Source organism: Mustela erminea, chromosome 8, assembly GCF_009829155.1.
Source record: "Mustela erminea isolate mMusErm1 chromosome 8, mMusErm1.Pri, whole genome shotgun sequence".
NCBI lineage: Eukaryota > Metazoa > Chordata > Mammalia > Carnivora > Mustelidae > Mustela > Mustela erminea.
In genome coordinates this window covers 55,969,820-55,997,154 of record NC_045621.1, presented here as the reverse complement: position 1 = coordinate 55,997,154, position 27,335 = coordinate 55,969,820, and the positions used below count along the sequence as shown (strand labels likewise).

The following is a 27,335-nucleotide window of genomic DNA, read 5'->3' as shown; positions in this document are numbered from 1 at the left end:
GTTGCTTAAACCTTATTCTTATTGGCTGTTCCATGTTTTTGTCATTGCTTGGCTTTCAGTGTGATGATTGTTTCACATTCGGTAACCATAAATGTGGATATGACCTACTTAATTTTTCTATATTTCAATGCAGAATTGAAGAGGATATTGCTCCAGGGCTCAGGGTATGGAGAAGGGCATTATCAGAAGCTCGCAGTGCTGCACAGGTAGCTCTGTGCATTCAGCAGTTACAGAAATCAATAGCATGGGAAAAATCAATTATGAAAGTTGTAAGTGTTTTCATTTAAGAAATACTCTAACTAATTTACTTTGTCCTGTTTTTCCCAACCTCTAAATCTTTCTTAATTAATACATTACTTATTGTCAAAATAATGTATGCTTTGCTTGACAGTTTAATTCTTAAATACTGTTTCAGTTTGATATTTTTCTCCTTATTTTGAGCTTTTTGAAGGAAACTACCAAATATATTATCTCTTCTTTTTAAAAGTCTTGATTCTCATTTCGTGGAATATTGTTTATAACTCTGACTGAAGTTGTTTTCTATATTCTGTTAACATAATAGTTGTTCGCCTAAATATTTTGAAGACCCTTTTACTCCTGTAAACATTCAGTTGCTAACATTATCTGCTACGGACATTCACTGCGTTCTTAAAATGTCTTTATATTTCTTTCAGATTTCTTTTTTTTAATGCTAAGAAATAGATGAGTAAATACAAAATAAGCAGAGAGCTCTTAGTTTGTGTACTTGATAATTATGCATGTCATCAGGAGTAACTGACATGAAGAATTGGGTTTTTTTTTTTTTAATTCTAACAATTAAAACTGGTTTTTCACCTTCTTTGCTTAAGCTCAAGCGGTTATCATCGTGTATATAAAGGTAGAAGGTACCTTTACCTTGTACCAGGCACCAAATACTATGTATTCAAAATAAAAGCTATAGTCCATGTAGCTTCCAGAGAGATGCTCATTTTAAATCATGTTCATGTCCCTCTTGCCTCTTATATATCAGATATAGAAATATTTATTATATGTGAACCTTTATAAATTACTCTGACATTTGCTTTTGAGTTACAGATTAGCTGTAAAATCCAGACATTGGAGATTTGTTTTTATGAATGACTAAGGGTAAAATTTCTTTCCTTAAAATAGTCATTGCCCAAAGAAAAGAAGTGATCCTTAAATATTTTTAACATTCTTTGCTTTATTTTTACCTCTAAGTTTAGACTACTCCACGCCTTACTCATTCTTACAAATAAATTTGATTTCTTTTGTGGTTTTTCCCTTCTTCATATAAAATATCTTTGGAATAATGAACATGCAGTTTTCACAGTCTGCTCAAATTTAGGTCTTTTCCAATCCACATTACAAGTTACCATAAGATTGAAGGTACGTTCTGTTCATCTGGTAGCATTTTTACCAGGTAAAAAAAATTTTTCTTCTAAAAGTTATGATTAAAACCAGTTTTAAGGCCCCCTTGGAGAAATATACTTGGTGATATTACTAGACTGTAATGATCCTAAGATACAGAATTCTATATCAGAATGAAATTGGAACAGTTCTTGTTCTCATATACACCAAAATAGTCGTCATGATAGGGTCAGTTTTGTTATAACCTGTATATAGAAACCCAAAATTTGTTCCAAAATCTGCCTTTATATTAGTATTCTTGCTTTCTGCAATCAAAAACTTTATTTCATTTCTGACAAATTCATAAGTCTTTTTCATGTTATTAATACACATTTATCACTATTTAACTCCATCTCTTACAATTTTCATTTTTTAATATTTAATAGTACATTATTTGCTATGAAACTACCTTGAAAAGAAGGCATAGTTTCATAATCAAAGATTAATGAGCACTTTTTAACCTTTAGCTAGAAATGTAATTGTGCCTAAAATAATCCTCATAACAAGTCCTAACAGAATGTTAAAGTATTCAATGCCTTTAGAAATACCCTCTTTGCCAGAGACCAGGCTTATCATGGACAGAAAGAGCTGTCTTAATTTGCCTCCTGATAATTCTCTGCCCACAGCGTGCTTTATTTTGTTGTTAATGTTAAACATAGGCAATATCCACTGTTTTATGCTCTACACTTGCTCTAACATGTTACAAGCTATTGTTGTGACTCTTTGAAAGTGTTATAAGCTTGATACCTGTCACCCTTTTTTAATACCCTTTTTTAATAAGTATCAGAAAAGAATTTTACTTTTAAATCATAAATGTGAGATGTCAGAGAGACTTTGTAGTAATTCTAGTTATCTGTTATAAAAAGTAGAATTTATTTACTGTTCATGAAACTAATTTTAACTTTTATTGTCATAGGGATTTAATTATAACCTTCTAAATGTTATTGCTCAATATTTTTACAATTGAAGTTATAAAGATATAACTTAAATTTGGAGAAATAATACCATGTTAAAGTACTTAGTGATGTGGTATTAGGAAGGATCAGAAAATACTTACTGTTAGGGGCGCCATGATCCCAGGGTCCTAGGATCGAGCCCCGCATCAGGCTCTCTGCTCAGCGGGGAGCCTGCTTCCTCCTTTCTCTCTGCCTGCCTCTCTGCCTACTTGTGATCTCTCTCTGTCAAATAAATAAAATCTTTAAAAAAAAAAAAAAAGAAAGAAAATACTTACTGTTAGAATGGCAGACTCTGCTGCTTTTGCTCTTAGTACACACAACAGTTTTAGTATTATGTATATTACATACACTTGATAGATACTTAAGCTGAATAGTGTGTATCTGCCATTTTGATAAGATTTTTAAGCTGCCATTGATGTACATATTGAGTTATATAAGACTATTTTAGACTTTCCCAGATTAAGATTTAATGTTGTATTGAAAGTTTTAACAATTAAGTTTGAAAAGTTAAGCTATTTTGTTTTTAAGTGTATAAATATATAACTTTCAATTAGTGTAAGTGGTTTACAGTTTAAATGTTTTGCTTTTTCAAAATATTGATTACAAGTCATTTTCTACTGTGACAGTATAAGCTAAATGTCAACACAGGGTTAGTATCGACCATTTTTTAAAGCTTTCTTCAAAGTTTTTCTTTTCTAACTTTGCTTCTTTCCTTTTGTGAAACTGGTTATGCAGCGTATGTATGCATGGGGGGAGGGGAATCTCCTTACAGATTTTAAAGTTCTTAATGGTATTAGAAAATTTTTCACAGAGAAGAAATAATTTTATTTTTAGTTCTACAAAATCAGTTATGACTAAATTCTTTGATTTAATTTATTATTACCAGTTTTTTTTCTCCTTCGAAATCATTTTGTAGGATTCATTTTCTGCACTTGTGACACTTGTTTGATTTAGGTTGAATTCTAAAAAGTTTTTTTGGTTTGGACACTTTTTTTTAAATCAGTCTCAAAAAGTAGATGGATAATTTAGCCAAAATATAGTGTCATCTTTTTACTATTATATATAATTTTGATACTAACACAAGTTTCCTAATTTTGATCTTAAAAATTACTCTAACTCTTACTTATTTCTTTCTCAGGATATCATGAGGATGCTAAGATAAGGAAAAGATGAAATGCCTTAAAAAATTAAAACACCATGTATTAAAGCTACTCATTGCTTTATGTGCTCTAATGTCACGTTAATGATTTCATATGTTAATGTGTACATGCTTCTGAAGTGTGTGCAGGCATTCAACCTCTAGCTTTGTTCTTTGCAGTCTACCTGAAATGTGCATTTTCCCCAATTGAACTGCTCACCCCGTCATGTGGTCCATATCTGTGTAATGAGAGATACATAGATGTGTACGGCTACTGTATATTTGTTAGCAAGCGGAATGTTTGTTACTAATATAAATGAGGAATTACGGTGTGTTTAATATCCCAGTAACTAGTCTTCACAGCAGCGAGCTAATTTTAAATGATTTCTCCTATATTATAGTACTGCCAGATCTGTCGAAAGGGAGATAATGAAGAGCTACTTCTCCTTTGCGACGGCTGTGACAAAGGCTGTCACACATACTGCCATAGACCCAAAATCACCACTATTCCAGACGGGGACTGGTTTTGTCCGGCTTGCATCGCTAAGGTGAGACTGAGCTAACACTAAACTTTCTAATTGCCAGCTCAAAATGCAGAGCTGTAGGGGAATTTTTTTTAAGAGATGTAATTCACAGGCCATAAAAATCCCCTTTTTAAAGTGTACAACTCAGTGGTTTTCCAAGTTGTACAACCATCACCACTATTAAATTCCACAACAAATTTTTCATGACCCCAACAGAGAGTCTTTGTACCATTATCTATCATTCCCCATTCCCTGTCTCCCCTTAGCCTCTGACAACCATTAGTCTTCTTTCTGTCTCGATGGATTTACCTATTCCAGTTGTTACATATAAATCATATCATACAATATGCTGCCTTTTTACAATATGCTGCCTTCTGTGTTAGACCTCTTTCACCTAGCACAATATTTCCGGGTTCATTCATGTTCTAGCATGTATTAGTCCTTCCTTTTTATAGTCAAATGATATTCCATTCTTTCAATATAACATATTTTGTTTATCCATTCTTCCATTGATAGACATTTGAGTTGTTTCCGTATTTTGGGTATTATGAATAATGCTGCTGAGAAACATTCATACATAAGTTTTTGTATGAATAAATGTTTTCACTCATCTTGGGTATATACCTAGGAGTTAAACTGCTAGACAAATGGTAATAATCGTATGTATTTTAAGTCACTTTCTGGTCACTTTTAAATGAGAAACCTGTGGAAACTCATAATGATTGATTAAAGAGAAGCAGTATGATCATAGCATTAGAAAGTAAGGAGTAAGAAGTGTGAAAGGATCAGCATGTGTTGAGGGCCAGAGTCTTTGTTAGGTATTTCCTAAGTTAGTCACTCCCTTCCATGTTTAATCTCTTGGCCAATAATTTCCATTAATTATTACCAGTAACTGCCATGTCTCCATGAACTAAATTCCAAACATCCATCTATTCACTCTCTCTTTTCTTTTGGTCTATCCCCTTTCACACTCTAACTCCAACAATTCTTTGAACTCTAGTCCCTTTATCTGAAGACTTTCTCACTGTCCCTCTCGCCTTTCATGTCCTCTTTTTTCTCTAACCTTGCTTGTAATGTGTCAACATTTCATTGTCATAATCCTTGCATTCACCTTTATCCCCTTTGCCTCTCTCTCACTTGGGAAAACCATCATTCTGATTAATCCAACTCTTGACTTCCCAGCACCTATACTTTTATATCTGAATGTGGTTGGAGAAAATAGCCAGCCCTTTAAATTTGAGGCATTAAGATGGTCTTTTATGGTCCTGATAACTTACCTCCAACTCTGTTTCCATCCTTATTCTCAGCCGATGACCTTACTCCCATTTCCCTGTGATAATAGAAGGCACCAGAAGAAAATATTATACAAATTTGCCACCACATACACCATCCTTCCTGTGTCTGTGCTCACATACTCGACCTTCCCTCCTATGAACTGCTAGTGGCTCTTATAAACTCAGCTCCCAGACTTATGCGTCAGAACCCACCCCTCTCACCTTCTTAGGAGTGTGATTCCAAGAGTTCTCTTTTCTGCACCATCTGTGTTTCCTTCTCCCCTGGGTTCTTCTCGTCAGCCCACTAACCTGCTCCTACTCCTTCCATCTTGAGAGAACTAAATAAACAAAAACCCTCTTCTGGGCTCACCTCTTCATTGATTCACCTCCCCCTTTCTTCCCTTCCCTTTAGAGAAGAACTCGTGGGAAGTTTTCGGTTCCAGTTCTCTGATTTTTCTCCTCCAAATCACTCTTGAACTTACTCCAGTCAGATTTTCACCTCCATGGATTCTCCAAAATTGCTCCTATCATGACCACAAATGACTTCCACATTGCTTAATTCAGTGATCAGTACTTAGGCCTCATCTAACCTATTAGGTATATTTGATAGAGTGGAACACTCCCTCTCCCTGAAACCCTGTTTCCACTTGACTTCTAGGATACCATACTTACTGGTTGTCTTGTCTTCCTGCCTTTGCCCTTTTTCAGTCCCTTTGCTGATTTTTCTTAACTCCCTGATCTCTTAACATTGGAGTAGCTTCCTTAGCTTCAGGGTTATCTGTAAAAATGAGATAGTATTTAATTCCTAGGTTTTTTGTTTGTTTGTTTGTTTGTTTGTTTTTAAGATTTTACTTATTTAGGGGCACCTGGGTGGCTCAGTGGGTTAAAGCCTCTGCCTTCGGCTCCAGTCATGATCTCAGGGTCCTGGGATCAAGCCCCACACTGGGCTTTCTGCTCAGCAGGGAGCCTGCTTCCTCCTTTCTCTCCCTCTCTGCCTGCCTCTCTGCCTACTTGTGATCTCTACCTGTCAAATAAATAAATAAATAAAATATTTAAAAAAAAAAGATTTTATTTATTTATTAGCAAGAGGGCACTCGTGTGCATGCAAGAAGAGGAAGGGCCAAGAGAGGAGGGAAAGAATCTCAGCAGGCTCCTGGCAAAGCATGGAGCCCAACTCAGGGCTCAATCCTATGAGCCTGAGATCATGACCTGAGCTGAAACGAAGAGTTGGATGCTCAACTGACTGAGTCACCAGGTGCCCCTAAATTGTAGAGATTTTTGAAGATTAAATATGGTCATGTGTGTGAGAATTTTTATGACTTCAAAATTCTGTGACATGTATATATTAATACTTTATTATATTTTATTTATATTTATAATATATTTTATAATTTTTATTTCTATAATCTATTTGTATTTTGTAAAATAGCCGAAGGTCCCAATGGCATTATATTCACTAATAATCACTTTTTAATTTTCATTATTTGATTATTTTGTCATATCTAATTCAGTAATAATTTTCATGGGTTGTACGTAAATTATCTTTAAGCTCCTTAACTATCAAGTTATAGAAATTTCCTCTAATGCTTTGTTAATTACTAAAAAAAATTCAGTCTGGTAGACTATAGGAGGTTTTATTTTCAGTAAATTTGCTTAAAATAGAATTTTGGCTATCTGTCTTTCAAGGAGTGGACTAGGAGATGTATGATCTATGATCTAATCCAAGTGCTTTATGTAGTGCAGATTTCTAAGCCTCTGCTCTCTGGTTTTTAAATGTAGTGAATTAGGCGTTTTGTTTCTTATAGCAATAAACAAATATTAAACATTTAGAGGTAATGTTTTTAAACTGTCTTTTCAGTTAATTCAGTTTTTCTAAGTATGTATACTATATTGCTCTCAAATGACCATTTATGCATATATCATTGTAAGTATTTTTACTCTGTGTATATGTATGTGCATGCCATTATATATACATATACTTTATTATATCTATATTTATTAAATTTATAGATGTATTTGTTTTTATATATATCTCACTGGACCATAGAATCAAAAAGACATATGTATATGTCTAGATATATATATATCTACACATACACATATTTATATATCCTCATGGACACATGCACGTGAGGTTTCAAACTCCAATACCTATAAAAGCCAGGCAAATAACACAAAAGAGTTGGGTCTGTGACAAATAGGAAAGTTATGCCTGAATTACAATATAACAGTCATTACTCAACTCCAGCCAGGTGTTGTCACGTAGACATGTGGGCCCGACATTCCAGGATCTACCAGTATTTCAAGATTATGGATTTTTATGCATATCCTCCCAAATGTTTAGTGTTGGCAAAAAACTCAAGACTTTTTACAAGTATTATATGAGCCAAACAGCAACACCTTCTGTGGGCTGTTTACAGCCTGTAAGCCACCAAGTCACAAACTTCTGGTATATAAATATATAAACAACAGAAATGTGCCCTTGTATGTGTTATTTGCTGGTCCTGCTTTAGACATACTGAAGATCCTTTTAGAATTTTGGTTATAAGAGGACAGAGAAGAAGGGTAGGGATTGGGGTTTCTCTTGTGCCAGAACAAAGTAAATCAGGCAACAGAGTAACTGTATAAAAACTTGCATTTGGGGGTGCCTGCGTGGTTAATTCGGTTAAGCAGTTAAGCATCTGCCTTCAGCTCTGGTCATGATCTCTAGGTGCTGCGATCAAGCCCCGCATTTAGCTTGGCAGGGAGTCTGCTTCAGTCTCTCTTTCTCTCCCTCTATCCCTAGCCCCTGTTTGTGTTTTTTCTCTCTCTCCTTCTCTCCCTTTCTCTCAGATAAATAGGTAAAATCTTTTAAAAAAAAAAAAAAAGGCTTGCTTTTACAAGTATGTGAATGTGGGCGCGTCTGGCTGGCTCAGCCAGTGGAGCACGTGACTTTTGATCTTGGGTTTGTGAGTTCTAGCCCTACAGTGGACGTAGAGATTACTTAAAAAATAAAGTCTTAAAAAAAACAGTATGAGTATGTATACAGTGTAATGAGACAAGCTGATAAACATTATTTAGTAAAGAAATATATAAACTTCAGTGTTTTTTTGAAACACTAAAAGTTCTTTTGATTCTGTAATTTAAATTTCATATTTCCTGTTGTTCTTATAAGTTTGTTAGAAAATGATCCCAAGTAATAATTTAGTTCACATAAGAAATAGAAGTTTTGGCCTCTTATTCATGAAATTTTATTCTTTTTTTTTTTTTTAAAGATTTTATTTATTTACTTGACAGACAGAGATCACAAGTAGGCAGAGAGGCAGGCAGAGAGAGAGAGAAGGAAGCAGGCTCTCCGCAGAGCAGACCCCGGGATCATGACCTGAGCTGAAGGCAGAGGCTTTAACCCACTGAGACACCCAGGCACCCCTGAAATTTTATTCTTTTTAAGTAATATAACTATTCAATCTAATTTAGTCTTCATTAAATGGAGTTTTTTCTCATTATAGTAAGCATTCTCTTTCTCCTTTTTCTATGACTTCAGAGTGATAGAAGTTTAGTATAATATGAAAACTCAGAGTATCAGATATTAGTGAATAAAAATTAATAAACTAAATGGAAAAGAGACTTAGTAAAACATTTTAATTATTTTAGTTAGTGACAAGGGGGAGTGATCTTTGATATGATATAGGGAAGGTATTAGATTTACAGTTTGCCTTATTATTTCAGGCAATTAAAATACCTCCTTAACTATACGTTTAGCCTCCCAATAAAAAAAAAATAATAATAATTTTAATTGCTTATGGGCAATTATTTAAAAATATTACCAGAAAAGTTCATAAAATCCTCAAAGAAATTATGAAATACTCCAAAGAAATGTTTTCAGCCAAATTTATTTCAAGGATGCAGCCAGCTTTAATCAGGGAAATACAAATCAAAACCACAATGAGATATCTCATACCAGTCAAAATGGATAACATTAACAAGTCAGGAAATGACAGATGCTAGCGAGGATGCGGAGAAGGGGGAACCCTCCTACACTGTTGGTAGGAATGCAGGCTGGTGCAACCACTCTGGAAAACAGTATGGAGGTTCCTCCATATATCTCCAAATACCACATTATTGGGTATTTACCCTAAAGATACAAACATCGTGATCCAAAGGAGCACATGCACCCGAGTGTTTATAGCAGCAATGTCCACAATAGCCAAACTATGGAAAGAACCTGGATGTCCATCAACAGATGAATGGATAAAGAAGATGCGGTATATATATATATATATATATAGTGAATACTATGCAGCCATCAAAAGAAATGAAATCTTGCCATTTGCAACAATGTGGATGGAACTAGAGGGTATTGTGCTGAGGGAAATAAGTCAATCAGAGAAAGACAGTTATCATATGATCTCTCTGATATGAGGAATTTGAGAGGCAACGTAGGGAATTTGGGGGGTGGGGAAGGAAAAAATGAAAAAAGATGGGATCGGGAGGGAGACAAACCATAAGAGACTCTTAATCTCACAAAACAAACAGGTTTGTTGGGGGGAAGGGGGTTAGGGAGAGAGTGGTTGGGTTATGGACATTGGGGAAGGTATGTGCTATGGTGAGTGCTATGAAGTGTGTAAACCTGATGATTCACAGACCTGTGCCCCTAGGGCTAATAATACATTATATGTTAATAAAAAATGAAAAAATTAAAAAAAAATACAACCAACTTTAGATTGTGGTTGGACTGAATATCTGATACTGCAGTCTGATATTTTTAACATTCTGCGTAAGAGAAGAAATAATTTTTTTAAAGATGTGTTTATTTACTTTAGAAAGAGAGCAACACAGGCACGCATACACAGGGGAAAGGGCAGAGACAGTCTTAGGCCGACCCCACGCTGTGCCTGCAGGCTCAGTATAGAGCATGGAGCCAGTGGCAGGGCTCAATCTCACAACCCGGAGACCACCACACTAGCTGAAACCAAGAGTCTGGTGCTTAACTGACCGCACTACCCAGGTGCCCCAAGAAGAAAAATTTTTTAAAAGAGGGTTAGCACTATTCTGGAAATGCTTATCTCTCTTCTGTGATCTATTATATTTATTATAACATTCAACTCTCAAAGTACAGACTTATTTCCCTATTTCTGAATGGGGGAGGAGGGCTCATTGTTATTTCAGTGCGCTGACTACAAGTTGTAGTTACCTTGAGTAAGGCTACATTGAGGTGTTTGTTGTTTGTTTGTTTTTTTCATGACTTTAGAGCTAGACTGAACTTACCAGTTGTGCAGCTTATTTTTCTTATTTTACACATAAGATAGGACCTCACAGATATTTTTGTATGAAATCCATAGCTACTTACTGACAGAGCCATAGCTAGAATTCATATCCTTTAAATATGTCTTTATTGTTTTCCTCAAAAACAGACATCTTTCACTGATTTTTCACCATTGCTTTGTTCATACCTGGGAACCACAATTTAGTGGAACTCTTTTTATAGCAAATGCTTTTTTCCTTTATCCAGTGGATTTAATCATTTAAAAAGGATTTTTTTCTTTATTTGACACTTTGTGATCTATTTTTCATGTTTGACAGTTTTTTAATTACCTCTTCAATTGTCTTATTAATAAGCTCTATATTTTTGTTTATTTTCAATTTTTTTCTTAATTGTGTTCTAAAAGATAGTCCTTTTGTACCTTTAAACTCATTTGGTTAGTGACTAAAAGGATACTGCTAAATTCTGTAGTATTGAAGATGGATTACCATGAGATCAGCATCTTCAAGTTTTAGGAATTCTTAAGATAGATTTTCATGCTTTATTAGATTTTAACCTTATGTTGTGGGAGAACAAATTAATCTCTCTTAAAAATTAAATTAGGAAGGGCACCTGGGTGGCTCAGTGGGTTAAGCCTCTGCCTTCAGCTCAGGGTCCTGGGATCGAGCCCCGCATCGGGCTCTCTGCTCGGCAGGGAGCCTGCTTCCCTCTCTCTCTCTGCCTGCCTCTGCCTACTTGTGATCTCTCTCTCTGTGTCAAATGAATAAATTAAAAAAAAATTAAATTAGTAAACTTCTAGATGAGAGATAGTATTCTTTTTGTTTGTCCTATCAGACTTTCATAATTTAGAATAATAGGAAGTCTGTAGATGGTTATCTTCCTATACCTCATTTCCTTTTTCTTTTTTTTTAATTAAGGCAAGTGGTCAAACTCTAAAAATCAAAAAACTTCACGTCAAAGGAAAAAAGACTAATGAGTCAAAAAAAGGCAAGAAAGTAACTTTAACAGGGGATACTGAAGATGAAGACTCTGCATCTACAAATAGTTCACTAAAAAGAGGAAGCAAAGACCTGAAAAAAAGAAAAATGGAGGAAAACACTTCTGTTAACTTGTCAAAACAGGAAAGTTTTACTTCTGTTAAGAAACCTAAAAGAGATGACTCCAAAGACCTCGCTCTTTGCAGGTATTATTTCAGTTTGCATGTGCAATTATAACATTTTATTTGTTTAGAAACTTTCTACTATATTAAAGGTGACTTTTTGACAATTTATATAAATAGGAAAATGTGAAGTCTGTAGTATAAATAAATGAATTCATCTTTTTAAATCAGTTAACTTGTACTGTTTTTACCTGAAAGATTATAAAAATTAAGTTTTTAGTAAAAATAGGTAATTCTAAAACACAGATACTGATTTCAAACACTTTTTTTTTTTTAAAGTATGATCCTTACTGAAATGGAAACTCATGAAGATGCATGGCCTTTTCTACTTCCTGTAAACTTGAAACTTGTTCCTGGTTATAAGAAAGTTATTAAGAAGCCTATGGATTTTTCTACAATTAGAGAGAAATTAAGTAGTGGACAGTAAGTAAATAATTTCACTTCAGTATTATTGAATGCCTAACATGTGCTGGGTACTCTTCTAGTGAGCCAAAAATATATTAATTAAAGGACCTGCCTTTGGAGAGGGTATGTGTGTGTACTTTTGTGTTTAGCTAAGATAGACTGGTATGGAAGACAAGTCCATTAAAATTGTTTAAACAATTAAAAAGCAGTATGATAAAGCTGCCTTTGACATTGGAAGGCCACCAAACCCAGCCTGAAAGGTAAAGAAAAATAAGAGGGAAGCCTCCCAAAGTAAGTAAATAACATAAGCTGGAGCTTATATTGTATATCACATGGATTTAACAAAAATTGACTATAATTTTTTCAGATCATTACAATATAGAGATAAAGGTCATTGGAAATGTTAAATTAAAATTTAATTTTTTAAATATTAAAAGTTAAAAGTTTTATGGGTTGCTGGAGAATCCTAAAAATGTATTTATTAAGTGTGGAAGAAACTATTATTTTCTCCTATCTACCATATCCTCTTTGTGATCCTACCTGAAGACCAAAGTGACTTCCTGGCCACAATTACTGATATTAGGTTAGGTAAAATTAAACTCAGAATAGCAGCTGTTAATGGAGTTTACTTGGTTCTAAACAGTGGCCCATTTTGGAGCCCCCAAAATGAGACCACTCGCTTACAAAATAAGCTCACACAAAAGCTTTCCACATGGGAATGGCCACGTGCTGCGAGCAGTATGTGTTCTCTTCTAGGAAGAAGCTCATTTTACTCCTTATTACTGGCTTAGTTTAATGTAATCTCTGACCATAACTTCAGGCCAAGTGACAAAAAAATATGGAGAACGAAGGAACTTTGCATTGAAAGAGTATCTATAAAAGAGATTTTAATTACATTGTTACTGTTGTTGTTGACCTTATAATGCAGTATGTTATCTAGTTCCTCCTGGATGTTCTTTTGGTGAAAATCACTGTGCTCCTTTATTTACATTCAGTTTCTAAGAGTTGAGTAGAACTTAACTCATAATGATCAGTGTCCGTCTCACATGTTTCAAAAGATTATGTCTGTTTTGTTTTGTTTTTTAAAAAATTGCAGAAGGGACCTGCCCAAATTCGAAAACATTTAAAACCATTAAAACTATTGATTCTAATGTGATCCAAAAAGCAGTAGCTCTTGTCTAGATATGAATTAGTTCTTTTGCTTTTTCTATCAAAACATAAGATGTTTAGGTGGGTAGCATAATGGACTTTATAATCAACATGACCAGGACAAAGACTTTCACAGAAAGGCTTTACATATGTCTCTAGCTCCTAGCTGGAGGATGAACCTAAACCTCAAAATCCCCAAAATAAACATGAACACAGAGCTTAGACATTACCAAACATTGTTGTTCCATTTTGAGAATGAGTCCTGGTGAATGAAGGAAGTCAAAGCAGAGGCAAGCAGAGAGAGGGAAGCAGTTCTCTTTAATCTTTTTGTGACGTCTGCTCTGTGGGAAGCAAAATTTAGTAGATTCAAGCTCCTCTAACTTCAAGTTCTTTGATTTAACCCAAACTAATAAGCTAGAACCAGAACTCACAAACAGTATTTCAGATGTTTAAACTAGAATTTATCAAATAGAGGGGAGGAAGTAGTTGCTTTAATGAATCTTTCTGGGTTCCATCAACTGTGGGAATGATGTTTGTTTCACCTAGAATCTCACCTAGAATTCTGTCCTGGATTCTGGTCTCCCTCGCATTAATCATTAACTTTTTCTTATAGTAAGGGCCAGTCTAAAGAGATAAATATTTATCAAAGTAACTTTTAAATATTTTATAGGGGCACCTGGGTGGCTCAGTGGGTTAAGCCTCTGCCTTCAGCTCAGGCCATGATCCCAGAGTCCTGGGATCGAGCCCCACATCAGGCTCTCTGCTCAGCAGGGAGCCTGCTTCCCCTCCCCCTTCTCTCTGCCGGCCTCTCTGCCTACTTGTCATCTCTGTCAAATAAATAAATAAATAAATAAAATCTTAGAGATAAATAAATAATAAATACTTTATGAAATTTATTCCCATACATGCTCTATGATTCCATTTATACCAACAGGCAAATCCATAGAGAAAGACTGATTAGTGGTTGCCAGGGATGGGAGAGGGAAGAATGAGAAGCAATTCCTTAATGGATATAGGGTTTCCTTTTGGGGCAATGGCAATGTTTTGCAAGTAGATAGAGGTGGTAATAATAAATGTTGTGAATGCACTAGACAGCACTGAATTGTCCACCTTAAAATGGGTAACTTTATGTTATGTGAATTTCCCCTCATTAAAAAATGATAATTCCCAGAAGAACAGGAAAATGGGTGAAGTTACCTAAAGTCTGAATTAATTCTGTGAGCTCATTACAGATAGAGAAATGTTATTTTATTACTGCACATAGGAGAAGGAAATGAGGAGTGGAAGACTATTCAAGGTATCCCATCAAGGAAGTAATTCCACTTTTACCAAGGCTCAGAGTTTCAGTGTGTACTTCAAGGGTATTTCTAATACATAAATTATTTTAGTAGTTAGCTTACCATACATTAGAGTTAATTAAAAAATAATTTAAATTTCTAAAACCTCTCTTTCAAAATGTATTGTTTTCACTTAGGTTGGCTTGAAAGAAACCACTCCTCTTTTACCAGTGACTTTAGGCAGATTCATTCACAGTTCTGTTCTCTTTGCTCTGTTTTTACAGACAAAGATTGGGCTTATCCCACCAAAAAAGCACTGAAGCCACTGTGCTTTTTATAGAAAGGCAGGTTTTCATAATGTTGTCTCTGATAAAGGGATAGAGGGTTTTTGTTTTTTTTCTTTTGGGCCGGTTTTGGATTCCCATACTCCAATGCTTGAGTGTAGGAGCACATGTGAAGAGAGAAGAACAAAAATGGGAAGTGGGTAGGAATTAATATAGCAGTATATCCTGGGATGTATGTAGAAGCTACAGGACACGTGTAACATTTTTGGTGGACAAAAAGCATTTCCATTATTTCCACTATAACTAGTTTTGAATGTGGATGATAGGATACCACAACTGGTCAGAGGAACTAATAAACCAGCCAGGTGGAATGAGTCCTGGGACAGTACACTAGGTACACAACAGGAAACTGGGTTTGGGGAAAATGCTAGTTAGTTGAAATATATCTTGATCATCAGAGAGATGTGTTTTTTCCATTTAATCTTTTAAAATACTGCCATGGTTCAGAACACATGCAATTTTTTTTTACTGTTCGTCTGTAAGAGAGTATAATGTTTTATATCAGTTTAAATGTATTTATCTTAATCTTTTTTCTTTCAGTTTTATTTTTTCATTTTACCTTTTATTACCTCTTCGTTTGTTTTTAAAACAAAGCCACCCTATAAAAACAACCTCTAAATCATGTGTTTTCTTTCAGATATCCAAACCTTGAAACCTTTGCTGTAGATGTCAGGCTTGTTTTTGACAACTGTGAAACATTTAATGAAGATGATTCTGATATAGGCAGAGCTGGCCACAGTATGAGGAAGTATTTTGAAAAAAAGTGGACAGATATTTTCAAAGTGAGCTGAAGTTATAATAATCTTTTTTTTTCCTTTTAAACAAGGACAAATGAGACCAGCAATGTGAACTGTATTTACATAAATGTGCAAGGCACATACATAATGACTTTTTTTTCCTTAAAATAAGTATCACAAAAAAAAAAGTATCAGAAGAATGATACCATTTTTAAAGGCTTCACTCCTACAACAACCAAGGCCCTTGGTTATTGGTTTGTGTGATTTATCAGCTAATTTAGGTAGAACAGGGAAGCACACCCAAAGAATTTTCAAAGGAAAGGGTGTTATAGTGCAATAGCAATTAAAATATATCAAATCGCACTGAATATTCAACACCAGAGCTCTAATGTGGGAAATGGTTCTCCTTTCCCTCTCAATAAATATCTATTTTTCATTTTTTTACTTTGTAGTTTATTTTTTAGTGAATGTATTTAATTTTATGAATTATTTATGATTAAACCACATCCAGAATCTTCGTTTTCTGTGAAAAGGAAGAACTAGAAAATTGCTTTAAATCTTGAAAATACAACAAGGAATGTTTTAAAATATAAAACAAAGCCAAGTTAAACTGTTTACACTGATGTGCTCTAAAAGCACCAAAAATAAACTTTACTGTAGAGTTACAAGTACATTTATATATATATAAATATATATATATATATATGTTGCTGCATCACTTGTGTAGTTAAATTGTATTTCAAGACAGTGAAGAAAAATTGACATGTATATACTGTTCATTATTGTTTATATTAAGTCTTGTTTTAAATATGTATTATGTGTATATATTGTTTGGAGACATTATTGTTTATGCCTTAGAAGGACTGTAGCATTTTATTTTAGTCTGAAGGTAATTATAGCTATACAGCTTGTACAGTAATTATCCTCTACCAACACTGTGGCGTCTCCTTGATCTTGGTAGTGCCTGCCTTTGAAACAGGGTGTAGGGGATATTAGTTTTCCATTTTTCTATTTTGTTATATAATTTTAAGCCACCAGGGCCTAAATTAAAGTATAATCATTTGTATCCATGTGGAATAAAATTGTGACAATTTCCTACACACACAGTATTTTTTCATAGAAACATTTCCTTCCCATTTGCCTTGCCTCAGAAATAAATTTAAAAAACATTTGTAACCACTGTGTTTTATCTACTGTGTGTTGTGGTGGCCTGTTGGAGGCAAATAGATCAGAATTTTTTTTGTACCTATGTAAGAGTACTTGAAGTTTTATTTAAAATCAAATGTTGTGGAAAAGGTAGCATTCTTTTTTTTAGGAGTGTTATTTTTCACTACTATGTGTGGCACGGATACAATAAAAGACTTTTACAAACTAGTTTTTTAGTTTTTCTTAATGAACCTGAATATATATTCTTTTCAAAAAGATAGTTAATTTAAATTTGATTTTTACAAAATCCTAAAGGAGGAGCAGCAGACTGTGTAGTTCAACGAACATTGGGCTGGGCGGAGGAGGGCGGTTTTAAGTCAAGTTTTGTGCCTTTCATTAGCGCCTTAGCCTCTCTGGACCACATTTTGTTGTTGTTTTCACATTTTCAATATGGAAATATTAGAATACATTTTAAAAGTCTTGTTCTGATATGAGAAATGTCTCAATTGGTAGACATGTAACCAATTGTCAGTAGTCAATAAGAAAAATTGATCATATAAATTTGTCTGGTAAGTCGTGAGCTACAAGTTCAAGTCTTCATGAAATATGATTTGATGCCTTGCTGGGCTCTGAGGAATCACTGGTGAACAAAACAGGCACAGGCCCTTCGTGGAGCTTACAGCCTTGTGGAGAAGTGGTCCTGAGACGATGTCCTTAAAGAATGGCTTTTAACAGTTGAAGGGAGAATAGAAAAGTTTTGAAGAAAATATTCCTAACTTTAAAATGCTTCGAAGCCACCAAGTATTTTCCAAAATTTCGAGATTGTTTGTGGAGACTGATAGGAAAATCAGCTGTTATTATGTAAATATGTCAGTTTCTGTTAACCAAATACTGCACTTATGCCTCAAGGGGCTCGTGCTTAATCAAAAAGACCATGTGGAGAAAAGAACAAGGTGGTGCTGTGAATAAAGTGTCTGGTTTTTGTGTTTATGGGTATGCCAGATGCTCCATGGGGAGTCTTCTTCATGGGGGTGTTGTGCCTTAGGGATGATACATGCTTACATTAATTTATATTAGATGGTATATAAGCAGCTTGATAATAATATGTCTGGTGTCTGAGGAGTTCATAAATGAGAAATAAAATACTTAAACACACAAAGCACAATTTTTCAAGAGTGATAATTTTCTTTTAACAATAAATAAGGTATCTCTGGAAAAGGGAAAGCCTGGTCAATATGGGCTCCTTGGCCCCCTGTCTTCATTGCTACTCAGCAGGGGTAGCTGCTCCAGAAGTGCGCATGATCAGAAACGGGCAATTGGTCTAGGTAACAGTTGTTACTATACATTTGTGGATCATTTGTTATGTGAATGACTCTTGCAGTCACAGTGCCCTGGGTTGGGTGTTTCTTCAACAAACACAAACTGGTATCATTGTTTTCTTCAAATTTAAAAAGTTTTCCTGACCCTCTGTTATCACACAATGCCAAGTAAACACAACATACTTTAATTAAGATAAACTAGGCTTTAACCTGAACCTTCTCCATTTCAGTTTCAGTTGCTCTATAAATTATAAACCACTAGCTTGCCCTCACGGTTACATTTAGAATATCACTGAAGTAGTAACCAACCAGAATAACCAAACAGTGCACTACTATTAAACACAGAAAATAATCATCAGTTTGAAAGAGTATATAATTTAATATTTATTTAACTGATAACCATAGTGAAAATGAAACAAGTAAACACTTATCTGTGGGTATACCTTGAACTCATAAGAACTAACTTACATAAATGCTTTTATGTAAGATGATCCCTTTTTCTTGTTTCAACCCAAAAATGAAATTTGTTAAAAGTACTAATTTAAATCAAAATTATGAAGGCTCTAATCTGTCCTCTGTACCTTATGTACCCCCTCTGTTCTCCTCTTTTCCATCACTTCTATCCTCATTTCCCTTTAAGGAAATTTCAAGTCCTGTTCATTTAGCCTCCCAGTAAACACCCTCAAGAAAATCTGGTATCAATCATTTACTCCTTCCGTAAATTTTTGTGGGCTACCTCTCTCAAGGTTATTTGTATCTTAAATATTTCCATTTGAGTAATGAAAGAAGTTTGTGTTCTGTTCAAAGAATTTCATTCCAATACAGAGACAAAGGAAGTATTTTTACAGAATCAAGGTTTTCCTTCTTACACCACCAGGAAACTAGTAGAACCTTATCTACTAGAAAATTTGCTTCAGTGAAATCTCTTAAACCTGCATGGGCTACACTACTACTCTATCTTAAAAAGAAAAAAAAGGGGCACCTGGGTTGCTCAGTGGGTTAAAGCCTCTGCCTTCGGCTCAGGTCATGTTCCCAGAGTCCTGGAATCGAGGCCCGCATTAGGCTCTCTGCTCAGCAGGGAGCCTGCTTCCTCCTCTCTGCCTGCCTCTCTGCCTACTTGTGATCTCTCTGTCAAATAAATAAATAAAATCTTTAAAATAATTTTTTTAAAGCATCATCTATATAAAACTGAGGTAACCCCTCTCCTCAATTCATGTCACATTCTTCACGTTATTCTTGTAAAACCCTTCTTTTATTTCTTTACTTCTTCACTCAGCAACTCTTCAGTTTCCTTCCCCCACATACAAATATTTTTATATATCTTTCTAGGTAACCCTTTTTGTATTTATTTAGCAACACAGGTATCTTTACAAATACTGAGAAAAAAATTATTTTTAATTTTGTCAGTTGCATTATGCTACAAGTTTGTTTTTCCATTTCTTTTGAGTTGAAAAAATACTGTGTAAATCCGGTTCATTACTTTTCACTGCTACAAGGCATTCCATCACAGGCATGTACCACATTTTACTTTCAAATTTCTCTTAAGAAAGAAAACCTGGGGTGCCTGGGTGGCTCAGTAGGTTGAGGCCTCTGCCTTAGGCTCAGGTCATGATCCCGGGGTCCTGAGATTGAGCTCTGCATTCAGGCTTTCTGCTCAGCAGGGAGCCTGCTTACCCTTCTCCCTGCCTGCCTCTCTGCCTACTTGTGATCTCTCTGTCAAATAAATAAATAAAATATTAAAAAAGAAAGAAAGAAAACTAAGGGGCACCTGGATGGCTCAGTCAGTTAAGCATTTGGCTCTTGATTTTGCCTAAGGTCATGATCTCAGGGTTCTGGGATTAGGCCCCAGATCAGGCTCTGCGTTCAGTGGGAAGTGTCCAGGGAGATTCGCTGCTTCTCCCTCTGCCCCTACCCCCTGCTCACTCATGCTCTCTCTCAAATAAACCTTTTAAAAAAAAAAAAAAAAGGAAAGAATGAAAACCTGAGATGCCTGCAATTTCTTGTCACTGCAAATAATACTGCAGTGAATGTTGTCATACATATCCAAGGTGTTTCCAGATGACCTTCATTTTCTGGTACGCATGCCCTTGTATAATCCTTTTCCACACTGTATCAGGCTTAGCCTGTGTGACCAACATCACACACAGTGATAGACTATGAATTCCCAGATTAGGTCATGAGATACATTTCCGCTTCCACCTTGTTTTCTTGGAACATTTGCTCTGGATAAACCCAGCTTCTGTGTTATGAGGACACTAGTGGCGCTCTGGAACAGCCAATAGCTAGCATCAACCTGCAAACCATATGACTGCTGCATCTTAGAAGTGGATCCTACAGCCCAAGTTAAACACTCAGTTGGCTGGAGCCCCAACCAACATCTGGATTACAATTTCATGAAAGACCCTGAGCCAAAACTACCCAGCTAAGCTGCTCCTGAGGATTTTGTTGTTGTTGTTGTTTAACTAAAGGATAGTTGACAGATTCGTGTCAAGTGTACATCATAGTGATTTGATATTTTTATACAGTATGAAATGATCCGCACAATAAATGTAGCTACTATCTGCCATCATACAAAGTTATTATAATATTATTGATTCTGTTCCCTATGCTATACACTACATCCCCATGACTTTATTTTATAACTGGGAGTTCGTACCTCTTGACCCCTTTCACCTATTTCAGGCTCCCAAGCCCTCTCTTCTTTGGTAACAGTATGTTTCCTGTATCTATGAATCTGTTTCTGTTTTGTTTTTCCACATAAAAGTAAAATCATATGGTATTTGTCTTTCTTTGCCTGATTTATTTCACTTAGCATAATGCTCTCTGTGTCCATCTTTGTTGTCACAAATGGCAAGATTTCATTGTTTTTTATGGCTAAGTAATACTTGTGTGTGCCTTATCTTTTTTATCCATTCATCTGTTGACAGACACTTGAGTTGCTACCATATCTTGACTATTGTTACAATGAACATAGGGGTGCATATATCTCTTCAAATTGGTGTTTTTGTTTTCTTCAGAAAAGTACCCAGAAATAGAATTGCTGGATTGTGTTGTGGGTTTTAATTTTTTGTTTTTTAAGAACTTCCCCACCATTTTCCATAGGGGCTGCACCAATTTATATTCCCAACAGTATACAAGGGTTCCCTTTTCTCCACATCCTGGCCAATACTTTATGTCTTTTTGATAATAGCCAGTCTAACCATTGTCAGGTAATATCTCATTGTTTTGATTTGCATTTCCCTGATGATAAGTGATGTTGAGTACTTTTCATGTGGCTATTGGCCATCTATATGTATTCTTTGGGGAAAAAAAAGTCTTTTTTTTTTTTTTTTTGCATTCTGTTGTGTGAATTCTTCATATATTTTGGATATTAGCCCCCTTTTTGGATGTATGACCTACCATGCAATAGGTTGCCTTTTTGTTTTGTTAGCGATTTCCATTACTATGCAAAAGCTTTTTATTTGATGGAATCCTATTTGTTTATTTTAACTTTTGTTGCCCTTGCCTGAAGAGACTGGTCCAATAAGATATTGCCAAGATCGACGTTAGAGAGCTATGTTTTCATCTAGAAGTTTTATGGTTTCAGGTCTTATATTTCAGTCTTTAATCCATTTTGAATTTATTTTTATATATGGCATAAGATAATGGTCCACTTTCTTTCTTTTGCATGTAGTTTTCTAGTTTTCCCAAAACCATGTATTGAAGAGACTATCTTCCCCTTGTGTATTCTTTCCTCCTTGGTCATAAATTAATTGATCATATATGCATGGGTTTATTTTTGGGGCCCTCCAGTCAATTCCACTGATCTAAGTGCTTTTGTGCCAGTACTGTACTATTTTGATTACTATCACTTTGGATTATACTTTGAATTCCAGAAGCGTGATGCCCTCAGCTCTTTGTTCTTTCTCAAGATTGTTTTGGCTATTCCAGGTCTTTGTGTTTCCAAACACATTTTCAGCTTGTTTTATTTCTGTGAAAAATGCCATTGGTATTTTGACAAGGATTGACTGAACCTGTAGATTGCTTTATATACTATGGACATTTTAACAATATTAATTCTTCCAATCCACAATCATGGAATATCTTATCTTTCCATTTATTTGTGTCTTTCATCAATACAATATTTGTAGAATTTGGGTTCCAGGTTTTTCACCTTTGTCAAATTTCTTCCTAGGTATTTTATTTTTGATTCAATTGTAAATGGGATTATTTTCTTAATTTTTGTTTGATAGCTCATTATTAGTATGTAGCAATGGAACTGATTTCTATATGTTACTGAATTATTGACTCACAGAAACTATGATATAATAAATATTGTTGTTTTAAGTCACTCGGTTTTGAGTAATTTGTTACATAGCAATAGAAAACAAACTGTGTGATAAAAGTTTCTCTAGAATGTGCACAGGTTAGGTATATCCATGCTGTTACCATACTGCTCTCCAGATAATTGCACCAGTCTACACACCTACCAGCAGTGAAAAAGGATTCTTTTTCCCTACCTCCCAATGAGTGTTCAATATTTGTATTATTTTTCACTAACAATTTATTACGGATTTTAGAATTTGAATACCATGTTTTGAAAAGTATCAAGCAATTTATCTGCTCATATTAGCAGCTTCAAGTTTGATGTGCATTTTGTACTGTTTGTTTGTTTGTTTTTAATGTAAATGTCATTTCTAACCCTATCTGCTTTCTAGGGACTGTAAAACCTGCACCCAATTTTATTTTCAGCCAGTGGTATTCAGGAGATGAAACATTTGTGTTTGCTCTAGTTAGCTGGAAGCATTGATACTGCTAAAGAAAAAGCTCAGGTATATGCAGGTGAATAGAAGATATTGAGAATTCTCAGGTATTGCTGGGACTTGCGTAGATTTATGAGTTACTATAGCAAAAGTAGTGCTTGGAAGTGTGGTGGGTAAGGGGTTGGCTAAATATAGGGTTAAAGGAAAAGCTAATTTGGATCCTCTGGACCTTCATTGGAAGAGAACTTTGCACCTTAGCATTTAAATCAAGGGGGAAGGCAGGAGCACTTGGGTGTCTCAGTCGGTTAAACAGCTGACTCTTGATTTCAGTTCAAGTCATGATCTCAGGGTTGTGAGATGGAGCCCAAGGTAGGGCTCTGCACTCAGCAGGGAGTCTGCTTGAGATTCTCTCTCCCTCTCCCTTGCCCTTCCCTCCCACTCTCTCTCGAATAAATAGGTAAATCTTTTAAAAAAAGATAAGTCAAGGGGAAGGCAATACCAAAATTAGTATCTGAGATCTGTTTGTTATTTCTCTACCTCGACCATACATGTGAAAATCATTCGAGTTGTTGTCTTTGGATGACTAAATAAAAGTGTTGTGAGGTATAAGTTATATGTAGTTCATTTTTGAACTTTTTCTTATTCAGATTTATTTATTTGAGAGAGACATTATTTATTTGAGTGCGTGCATGCACTCAAACAAGCAGAGGGAAGAGGCAGAGGGACAGAGAATCCTTAAGCAGATTCCTTGCTGAGCAAGGAGCCTGATGTGGGCTCAATCCCATGACCCTGAGATCATGACCTGAGACAAGATCAAGGGTTGGCCTCTGGACTGAGTCACCCAGGTGCCCCATTATTAACTTTAAAAAAAAAAAAAAGATTTTTTTTTAAAGATTTTATTTATTTATCAGAGAGAGAGAGGGGGAGAGAGCGAGCACAGGCAGACAGAATGGGAGGCAGAGGCAGAGGGAGAAGCAGGCTCCCCGCCGAGCAAAGAGCCTGATGTGAGACTCGATCCCAGCACGCTGGATCATGACCTGAGCCGAAGGCAGCTGCTCAACCAACTGAGCCACCCAGGCGTCCCTAAAAAAAAAGATTTTAATTAAATTTTAAACTAAGTATCCAGCTCGATTTCTAAGGGTACTCTTATCCTCCTCGATCAGAATCCTTACCATGTCCTTTAATGAAAAAACAGCCCTAATAATCATGGTAGTAGATATCAAAGAATATGGTGAATCTTGAGGGAGAATTTGGTAGTGAATGATAGAGGCCTAAGGCTTAGAGCCAACTGGGAATAGATCGTGGGTTCTGAAGTGAAAAGAAAGCTCGGTGAGTTCATTAGATCACCAAAGGATAATGAGGCATTTATACAACATAGGTTTGTATGGAAACAGTATAATGTTTTGAGAGGCTGTATACTTATTCTAGGGATTCCTCCAATTCTTAAAATATGTTTACAACTCCTTTTTAAATATTGCTTTCAGCATTTGTAATACACTTTTCTGAATATTTTCATTATAGGAAATCTCAATTCTTTTTAGTATAAGAATGACTTTTTAAAAACAGATTCTATTCAGCCATTCAAAACTATCATGTGAGGGCATGCTCTCTCTCTCTCTAATAAAAAAGTCTTAGAAAAAAAAAAAAGACCTAACCAAGTAGGATAAATTTAGCTGATAAATATTAACTAGTGAATATACTGAATAACGCTATTTAAAAAGGATTAAACATTGAGGCATAACAATTGAGATGTGGCTTATTTCACATCTATTGAGTTATATAGCTTTCTATTATATAGATACTTTCCACACGGAAGATACTTTAACGTATGTAGTAGCTGTCTTGTCTCCTTATTTCCTTCCACCTACTCTAGTAGATGTTGGTTGACCATATGCTTCAGGGGAATGTGGATCCTTTTCCAGCCTCTGGAAGGTAAATCTTAATTAATGGCAATTCCATTACTCTTGAAAGTGGTTGCTTAACACATGGCATGTGATACAATTCTGAGCAGTGACACAAGAGAGAAAAGCTGCTGCGGGGCTTCTGAAGAATTGTCCAGAGGAGAACTGTCCAAAAGGGACATCAGTGTTTGTCATACTTTCTTTCTTTCTTTTTTTTTTTTTAAATATTTTATTTATTTGACAGACAAATCACACGGAGGCAGAGAGGAAGGCAGAGAGAGAGGGGGGAAGCAGACTCCCCGCTGAGCAGAGAGCCCGAAGCGGGGCTCGATCCCAGGACCCTGAGACCATGACCAGAGCCGAAGGCAGAGGCACCAACCCACTGAGCCGCCCAGGTGCCCCTGTCATACTTTCTTGTGTAATAAAAAAAAAAACCATGAAACTTGGGGTGCCTTGGTGGCTTAGTTGGTCAAGCATCTGCCTTCAGCTCAGGTCATGACCCCAGGGTCTTGGGATGGAACCCTGCTTCAGGCTCCCTTCTCTGAGGGGAGTCTGCTTCTCCCTGTCCCACTCCCTCTCCCTAGCTGATGTTATTATTGGAAAGTAAAGATAAAATAGGATTAATTATTGACCACAGTTATATATTTTTTTCAGTTATATAATTAAAGCAAAGAATGCATAAAATATGAATCTTTAAGATTCTAAGTTTAAGTTCCAACTATTTTGATATTCTGTTGTGTAAAATAAGATAACCAGCTCACTTATGTGATCAAAGATCTCTACACATTCTTAAAATGTTTCTCTACTATATTGGCAAGATATTTTATTTTTATTTTTTTATTTTTTTTTTTTTAATTTTTTTTTTTATTTGTTTATTTGACAGACAGAGATCACAAGTAGAGAGGCAGGCAGAGAGAGAGAGAGGGAAGCAGGCTCCCTGCTGAGCAGAGAGCCCGATGCGGGACTCAATCCCAGGACTCTGGGATCATGACCTGAGCCGAAGGCAGCGGCTTAACCCACTGAGCCACCCAGGCGCCCGGCAAGATATTTTAATTAACATCTCATAAATTGCAAATCCATAGACTAGAGACCAGCCATAAGAAGGCTTCTTCTCTCTAAACTTGCCTTTCCCTGAAACCATATGGGCCTGGAGGTCTCTGGGCTAAAAGATTGGCATGTGTAGGCAGAGTTATTTTTACATAGTTTACTTATTAGAATATTATAACAAATTTGCTCATCAAATCAGTGAAGATAAAATAAATATTATCAAGTCTGTCAAGAATGAAGAGAGACAGGCACAACCATATGTTGTTGTGCAAACCACACAACCCCTCTGAAAAGCAATGTGGCAGTAATTATTAGGAATTTTACACCCTTATGCCCAGTAATTCCATTTCTATTTTTTTTAATTTTGTAAAAAGATTTTATTTATTTATTTCACAAGTAGGCAGAGAGGCAGGCAGATAGAGAGGGGGAAGCAGGCTCCCCAATGAGCAGAAAGACAGATGGGGAACTCCCTTCAAAGGACCCTGAGACCATGACCTGAGCTGAAGGTAGAGGTTTAACCCACTGAGCCACCCAGGCGCCTCTCCATTTCTATTTAACAATTTAATTAGTAAATGTTCATGAATGTGGATAAAGATTTATGTACAAAGCCATCTAATCCAGTATTATTTATAATCACAAAAATATGTAAACAACCATCCAACAACGGGGAAAATGTTAACTAAATTATGGTATGATTCTGGAAGTGTGGATTTATGCAGGGAATAATGAAGCTACTGGAGAAATCTTAGACATGGAAAATACTCAGGATGTAAGTTTAAGTTTAAAAACACAGTTCACAGTGCTTTTTTGTAAAATTATTGATATCTATTTGAGTGAAAGACTAAAAGGAATTATTACCTGAGTGGGCTTTTTTTTAAGTGTAGCTGACATACAACGTTGTATTAGTTCCAGTTACTCACACAATGATTCAACATTTATATACATTTTGAAGTGATCACCATACATCTAGCTGCCATACAAACGTCACATATTTTAAACTTATTCCCTATGCTGTACATTGTCTTCCCGCGTCTTATTTCATAACTGGAAATTTTAATCTTTTGATCTTTTAATCCCCTTCCCCTATTTTGCCCATGCCCCACCTTTGGCAACCACCTGCTTGTTTTCTGTACCTGGGAATTGGTTTCTGTCCAGTGAAAAGGGCCCTGGGGCTCAGGGGCGAGCGGACCGCCCTGAAGAGATATGGGAAACCTTAGCACAAAGATGGCAGAAAACACCAGGTTATGGACGGCTGAGGGTAGAGCTAGCCTCAACAGAAAAGGGCAATCACGGAGGCTAGAGGAGAACGGAATACAGGGCAGAAATACCAGAGAGGAAGGAGATTCAAAAAACCCTGAGCTGCAATAACCAGAGAGTGGATACAATGTCACCTTTAAAACCATATTTCAGGCACATGCTGAGCCTTGAGACTTCAGCTTGCCCAGCTGGGAAAAAACTGCGAATAAACGCTCTTCCCAAAATTGAACTCAGGTCGACCTAAGGCCAGTACTAAGAGACGCCCGCCGCGGAGGGTGGGAGGCCACGCATGCGCCCTGGCGCGAGGCGTG

General features: G+C 35.8%; 1 protein-coding gene across 20 annotated transcripts in view; it reads left to right on the top strand.

Moving 5' to 3' along the window:
• The window catches only part of BAZ2B (bromodomain adjacent to zinc finger domain 2B), a 314,188-nt gene extending 297,400 nt beyond the window's left edge, over positions 1-16,788 (top strand). For 19 of the 20 annotated variants that reach the window (XM_032355671.1, XM_032355672.1, XM_032355673.1 and 16 more), the window contains 5 exons: positions 134-269; positions 3,903-4,049; positions 11,459-11,724; positions 11,980-12,123; positions 15,513-16,788. In XM_032355671.1, the coding sequence (XP_032211562.1) occupies positions 134-269; positions 3,903-4,049; positions 11,459-11,724; positions 11,980-12,123; positions 15,513-15,666 (847 nt within the window). In that variant the 3' untranslated portion in view covers positions 15,667-16,788. Of the gene's footprint in view, positions 1-133; positions 270-3,902; positions 4,050-11,458; positions 11,725-11,979; positions 12,124-15,512 lie in introns of those variants that run through there. The other variant, XM_032355689.1, reaches the window with a different exon arrangement.
• The last annotated feature ends 10,547 nt before the right edge of the window (positions 16,789-27,335 follow it).